The sequence below is a fragment of the Empidonax traillii genome, unplaced genomic scaffold (assembly GCF_003031625.1).
Source record: "Empidonax traillii isolate 1590-97213 ecotype Southwest subspecies unplaced genomic scaffold, ASM303162v1 scaffold13:size3042203, whole genome shotgun sequence".
NCBI lineage: Eukaryota > Metazoa > Chordata > Aves > Passeriformes > Tyrannidae > Empidonax > Empidonax traillii.
Window position 1 is genome coordinate 1,356,554 of NW_020955206.1, and position 7,058 is coordinate 1,363,611.

At 46.9% G+C, this 7,058-nt stretch overlaps 1 protein-coding gene across 1 annotated transcript; it reads left to right on the forward strand.

Annotated features, from left to right (window-relative positions):
• Nucleotides 1–178: 178 nt before the first annotated feature.
• On the forward strand, nt 179–1,048 carry FOXL1 (forkhead box L1). Its single transcript, XM_027891095.1, has one exon. It carries the CDS (start codon nt 179–181, stop codon nt 1,046–1,048), a length of 870 nt encoding a protein of 289 aa, XP_027746896.1.
• The last annotated feature ends 6,010 nt before the right edge of the window (nt 1,049–7,058 follow it).

A 7,058-nucleotide genomic window follows, 5' to 3' on the forward strand; every position in this document is an offset into this window, starting at 1 on the left:
TTTTTTTTTTTTTAAGAGCTATGAAGCAGGGACAGAGGCAGAGCGAGCTCCTTCAGGCAGGGCTGAGAGCTGAGCTCGCACAAACAGCTCCCCAGTGGACTCGTCCCAGGTTCCTGCCCTGCCCCGTCCCTTCGCTCGGCTCCGAGGGGGAAGACCCGGAGCTGGGAACCCGCCGGCGATGAGCCACATCTACGGCAGCCACCTCTCTCCTCTGGGCAGCCCCTCCATGGTTTATCTCCCGGCCGCCCTCGGCTTCGCCCCCGGGGGAGCGATCTCCCGGCAGGACCCCCCGCAGAAGCCCCCCTACAGCTACATCGCCCTCATCGCCATGGCCATCAAAGAAGCCCCGGAGCAGAAGGTGACGCTCAGCGGCATCTACCAGTTCATCATGGACCGCTTCCCCTTCTACCACGACAACAAGCAGGGCTGGCAGAACAGCATCCGTCACAACCTCTCCCTCAACGACTGCTTCGTCAAGGTGCCGCGGGAGAAGGGGAGGCCCGGCAAGGGCAGCTACTGGACCCTAGACCCGCGGTGCCTGGACATGTTCGAGAACGGCAACTACCGCCGGAGGAAGAGGAAGCCCAAAGCCCCAGGGCCCCCGGAGGCGAAGGGTGGAGAGCAGCCTGGGCCGCCCGCCCGCCCCGTCGAGCCCAAGCGGGCCAAGGGGAGCGCGGCGGCCGCGGGGGACGCGGGGGTCCCTCGGCCGGGCCGGGGGACAGCGGCTTCCCCCGGGGGTCCGCCCCCGGTCGCCCCCGCCGCCGCCCCGCCACACAAGAGCGGCCCGAGGAGCCGCAGCTTCAGCATCGAGAGCATCCTGGCGCAGGGGCTGCGGCAGCCGCCCCCCGGAGCAGCCCCCAAGGCGGCCCGGGAGGGCCCCGCCGGCTGCCTCGGCGGTTCCCTGGTCGCCAGCGGCGGCTTCGGCCCGACCCTCAACGCCTCCCTCATGCTCGACTCCCAGGTGCACGGGAGGCTCTACCACATCGGCATCCCCTTCCTTTCCTGCTTCCCTCTCCACGTATCCGAGGCGGTATTTAATTTCCAGTAGTTGCCCCGTAATTAAACCCCCCTCCCCGTCCCCGGGCGCTGCTAGAGGGGCGCGATGGGAGTGAGAGACTGGACTCAGACCTCACTGCGCGGGTACAGACCAGAAAAAACCCAAAGCGATGTAAAAGGTGACTCAGGATTTCAGGGCATTTTCAAGGCGCGTCTTGCTGCGGACTCTCTTTAGTGGTTGCATCCCACCCCCTCGCCAGACCGACTTTTGAAGGTAAACCAGCTTTCTTTTCCCGTGGGTAGTGAAGGTAGAGACAGGCACTGGGGGGATGCCCATGCAGCCTCAAACTCCGTTGGTTTTGCTCTGCACCTTTAGTCTTTGCATCCCTCAGGTTCCTCAGACCTGGTTTCTTTCGAGCCCTTCAGGTCTCTGGTTTTCTTCTTTTATTTTCCTTTTGAAAACCCAACCCACTCTGTCCATCCCTGGGGGAGGGGGCTGAGCTTTGTTTTGCCATTAATACCCACAGGTACATAATAATTCCTGATATTCCCCGCTGGCCCAGTTCTCCCTGTGGGTAAAGGCAGGTATCTGGAGCTGAAATAAGGGCAGACTAAGCAATCCAGGCTCATCCTGCAGATTCCTGCTTGCTTAGACTCAGCACTGTGTGTAACTGGCTTCCTGCCCAGCACTTGTGCTTCTCGAGTATCTCAATAGAGTTTCTGCTCACTGATGAGAGGGGGATGGATGAACAAACACAGGGATGCATCCACTTTCCACATCTTGCTGGGATCAGTTGCTTCTGACCACAAAAAGACTGAAGCAGGGTTGTGGAGGCCACTCCTGGCATTTTGAAATACGTCTTATAACAACCAGGACAACTATCAGGAAAAAAAAAAAAAAGACATCAGCTATGTATCTAAAATTTTATTTTTTCTTAAAGAAGGAAGAATCCAGACACACTGCAAGAAATCAGGAATATTTCTTATTTTTGTTTGCCATAAATAGAGGCTTTTTGTATATTAGTGGATAAATGCCCTTTTGGAAAAAAAAATCTATATTCTCAATTTTCTTTACGAAATGAAACCTATATCCAATAAAAGTATTTTGTTCAGGAGTGTGGCTGGTGTGATATAAACCACCTTGGAGGATCAAGGAGTGGGGCCTGCTGCTGGATGCAGTGAATATCCTGGTGAGGACATGATGGACCTCATAAAAGGTTGGGAGAGACTTAAACAGAGTACTGGGAAATTACCTGTTCCTTGAAACTGAGGTATTGTTTCCCAAAATGATTTTCTCCTTCTCTTGCCTCCATCCCACCCAATCTCACTAGAAAAGCTTGTCCTTAAATTAGCACCTGGATATTGGAAATGTGGGTTTCTCAAGTGAGTTGTGATTCAGCTTTTGCAGAAGAAGATCAGCATCAAACAGCCTTTACATTTGGACCAGGAGCTCAGGGGCCTCATTCCAGCACAAGACAAAGAGGTCTCATGTGGTGAAGTACAGAAAATCTCCAAAAGCTGGGAACTGATGATGAGGTTCCCAAAAAAATGATGCTTATAAGCAGATCCCTGGATAGGCCCAGCTCCTGCGTCTCAGTGTGAAAAAAAAGGGAATAGAAGAAGATATTTTTTTAAAACAGACTTGCAAGATAGACTTTACTTAAGTAGTTCTGACAACTCTGACAACTTGAATATGTATTGAATAAATTCTTTAAAGCTATGGCACCGAAATAAAAATAATAATGAAAAAAAGCACTTGTAAAATGAAGGTGTCACTGCTCAAAGGCACATGTGTCCCCACCATCATTTACAGGATGGGGCAAGTGATGAGAGGGTTAATGCTCCCTGTGTGAAATCCTGTCCCTGCAGTGCCACTCCTGTGTGTAATTAGAGACAGGTATTGGTTAAATCAGTGGCCACCTTGCCAGGAGGTTTGTGTTCAAGGCTGGGGACTGACATCACCAGTCTGTTTGGAGTCCATGAGGTGACATCACTCACAGGAAGCTGCAGGGGTAGGAAAATGATCCAGCTCAGTCCTTGCCCGACAGAGACCTCCAGTCATCTCTCCACTCCCTGAGTGATGTTTTGGGCATGAGTGTGAGATGGGAGGTTATTGCTGCCTCTGAGACTGGTTTGATGGATCTCCATCAAGCTCCAGAGCCAGTTCCTACAGGATCCTGCATCCCTGGCCTCCCTGCAGCCTGGCCCCCAGAAAGTGGATATTTATGCTCTTAATCACCAGTTTTAACTCGTGTCTTTGAGCTCCTTTGCTTCCCTTTCTCTTAACTTGGCATCCCTGCTGTGACACCTCCCCCCACCGTTTTGTCACCTCTGTGCTCCTATTCCAGCTTCCCAAAGTACATTTTTGACCTGCAAACAGGGCTTTAATTCCTTTCCTACTTAAACATGTATAACCTCTCCACCTCAGAGCCCTTTCTGTGCAAGAACAGTTTTTAGTGGTCAAAAAAATCATCCAAAGGAGTAAGTCTCAGTTTAATATGTACACCATGTATATTTTTATCACAGACACTTTTTTTGGATTGATTGGGGGGGAGGGGGATTCAACTTTTTCTATGCAATGGGAATTTTTTTTTAAGCTTTGCTTTGACATTTGATCTTATTTCTGTTTTGGTGGAGTGGAGTGGGACCAAGTACAGCTGCACTATTTAAAAGCCACATTGAGCTTGATTTTGGTTTCGCTTGAGAGAGTAAAATTAGTAAACTTAACATGCTCTGCACAAAAGTGACACTAACTCAAATGAACTCACAACAGAATGAATAGTTATGAGGGGCAATTTGGAATTAATTTGGATCAGGCCAGTGCTGTAACAGGGGATGAATACCATGAAAAAGGGTCTTATTGCCAGCAGGCAGGATGACTAACCACACACGGCTCTTGCACGTCATCTGTTTATAGAGAGAGGACAAGTAATGGTACAATAAAAACATAAAATAAAAACATATAATAAAAACATGCAATAAAAGCATAAAATAAAAACAACATCGCTTCAGTGCAGAGAAATGAGTGTGAGTGTCAATCTACCAGTTCCTGCCCTTTGGATGTGACTGAGCATCCTTTAATCCTCTATGTAGCATGTGAATTTTGATGTGGTGTAGTTCAAAACAGCCAAATTGCCACATGAATATCAAGGACTTGACAAGCTGCAAAGAATTGATGCCAGTGGTTTCACACCTGTTTCACAATCCCCCCCAAACCAGCTGCCAAGCACAAAACTGCCACCCAGTATTTAACTCACCCCTGGAATCTTCCCCCTCCTGGCTTTCCCAGCCTCTCAGGGTTGGCTGTAAACAGCAGTCTGGAATACTGTGGAGAAATGGAGAAAATAGCCCAGGATGCAGTATAAACAGCACACTTCTTGTGTGGGCGATATATGTGCCTTTCCGTTCCTCTGGAGAGGAGTGACCTCTCCCAACCCAGCAAGGTTCCACGTCTCTGAGCTCTGCAGCCAATTTTAAACTCACAGGAGCAGGGAAGATCCCACAGTGGAAGAGGCTCGTTCGGTTCACAGGGAGGCTTCGCTCCAAACACCCATTTCCTATGAGGGGAACTGAAAATTTGGCATATTAAAATAATTCCGGAGTTTGATTTCTCATAAATGGGGCTCCCAGTCTTTTAATGCACTCAGCGTGTGTTCTCCTAAAGTCGGTCCCACAGCTTATATAAAATATAATCAAGTATTTACACATGACCAGAAGCCACTTTCAGGGCTCATCACTCAAAGTGCGTGGCTGTCTGTGTCTGATTTCCAGGCGACATAAATCTGAGGGACTTAGTACCTGCTTTTACTTCCCCTCACACCATTTTGTAGTTAATTTTCTTTCCATCCTTCACCAAGGAAGACACATAAAGGAGAGAGCCTCCCTTTTCACACCAAAAACCCACTGGTTACTTCTAAGCCTGGTGAGAGAAGCAGCCAATTCGCCAAACGAGAGGGGAAGAAGGATCTTAGCCCCACACCCAGAAAACAGATCTCCCAGGAGACGTTTGGGATATTAAACAGATCACATATTTGATTTTAAGTGAAAGACCAAGAAGACAAGATCACAGAATTAGAGAAGTTACAGATGGAAAAGGTCTATGAGGTTATGCAATCCATCAGTCTGGACATTGCATAATTGCTCCCCACAGTATATTTTTAGTGCTTTATCCAGACAAATCATTAAGTGCTTTAAAATGGGCCAGATTCCTCAAATGCAGTGCGTGCAAAGTCACAGCTGATTTCACCAACCCTTGGAGCTTCAGTTCTAATAAGACACCAGAAGGAAGTTCTGTGTGGTCAAAGAGAACAAAACAGGCCTGGTTTGGTATTCCTCACAGGAATCTTGCCTAAATTAACTGAATTAGATCCCTAAAATCTCATTTTCGGATTATACTGAATAATAATGCATTATTACTTATTCAGATGTTCTCTTAGTCCAAAGTAAAACATTGTTCATGTTCATGCGAACACGATTTGTTTTAAGCGGCTTCAAAGCCGGCTCAGTAAAGCGTAAAGAATGTTTATTTAAAATATAGTTGCTAAATTTAGCATGAGCTTGGTTAGCCTAAATCTTAGCGACATTTTTAGAGAGCACATTGCGAATCAGGAATGCATGGAGAAATAAATAAACTTTCCCACATTTTTGGAAATGGAGTAAGAATTTGCAAGTTATTCCTTGCACGGGCGATTTCTGTGGATTGGAAAACGTTATGGATAGCACAAATTTCCCACTGAACAGACAGTTGAAAGCACACAAGGCTAATAATTTTCACTGCAGTTTCATTTCAAATAATGCTCCCTTAAGGAGGAAACAAAAGCTGTCAGCTTTTGTTATAGAAATTACGCAGAGCACCAACATGTTTCAATATTTACTCAAGCTCTTTGCAAAGCACCGAGAAGTGCAATGGAGCTGCCCTTGGCTACAAGCCACATCCAACCCCCTGCAAAGGAAATCTCAGGGTTGAATTAGGTCCCGTGCCTCTTCCTAGTAATTATCATACTGAATTTTACACCCACCCCTTGCACACTGTGTTCCCGGCATCCTCTGTCTGGTTCCCTGGCTGGGTCAAATACCAGCCTGCCTGTGGGCTGGGCATTTACACGGAAAACAGATGATTTTAAGATGATTTTCCTTTTCACCTTCCTGAGTTAAAGAGGCACATTTGGGTCACCTTTGCATCAAGTGGCATTGCCTTAGAGACACAAGCAAACTCATGGTGGGAAGGTGAGCAGACGTGTGATGATAAACAGTTAAATTCTCTTTTATCAGGTCAGTTTTCATCATGCCCCTCCGTCCTTTCCATCCTTTGGTTGGTGTGAGTTTAATACCTGTTTCTGCTCCTAAGGTGGGAGGATTACAGCTGTACCCCTCATGGGGCTACAAGATAAAAGGGATGGGACCAAGTATTCCCCAGCATTACCAAGGATGGACTTTGGTGGGATTGGGATCAGCTCCTCACCAGGTAGATGGGTGGAATAAGGGGGTGTGGAAGAAAACACAGGGTTGGTTTTTTTTCCCCAGAGCATCTCTATCCTGATCCAAAACACTGTGATTGACTTCACATGCAAATATCAATTCCCACCTGCGGACCCATCTTCTGCAACCACCTTGGATCTCCCACAGCTCCTCACATGGAGATTTGCAAATACACTGGCCCAACACACTAATTCCCAAATCTGGAGGGAGGTGGACTCCTTTATTCTTCCCTACCTATCTTCAGTTGCTTACTAAGTTTCTGTTTTCATTAGAAGAGCAATATGTAATAATAGTTGTTAAAATAATTGTATTTCTGTTTTTACATCTGTAAAGATTAAGTTAAACAGTATGAAGCCCATTAAACTATTTCATGTCATGCTGCCATAAATTTCCTCCATTCCCATTGCTACTATTATTCCAGAGTAAACTCTGAGATCAAGCTGCTGCCACAGAGAGTTATTTATAGGAGCTCATTCATCAATAAAAACTTCAAAAGAAATCTGTTACTCTTCTATTGGGAAGCCAAAGAAAACTAACATAAAGACAACCCTGTTAAGAAACAAAGCTAAGGAGACCACAAGAAC

Bases quoted from the DNA above. Each gene is read 5' to 3' on its own strand.
- FOXL1 (XM_027891095.1), top strand. From the start codon at position 179: ATGAGCCACATCTACGGCAGCCACCTCTCTCCTCTGGGCAGCCCCTCC.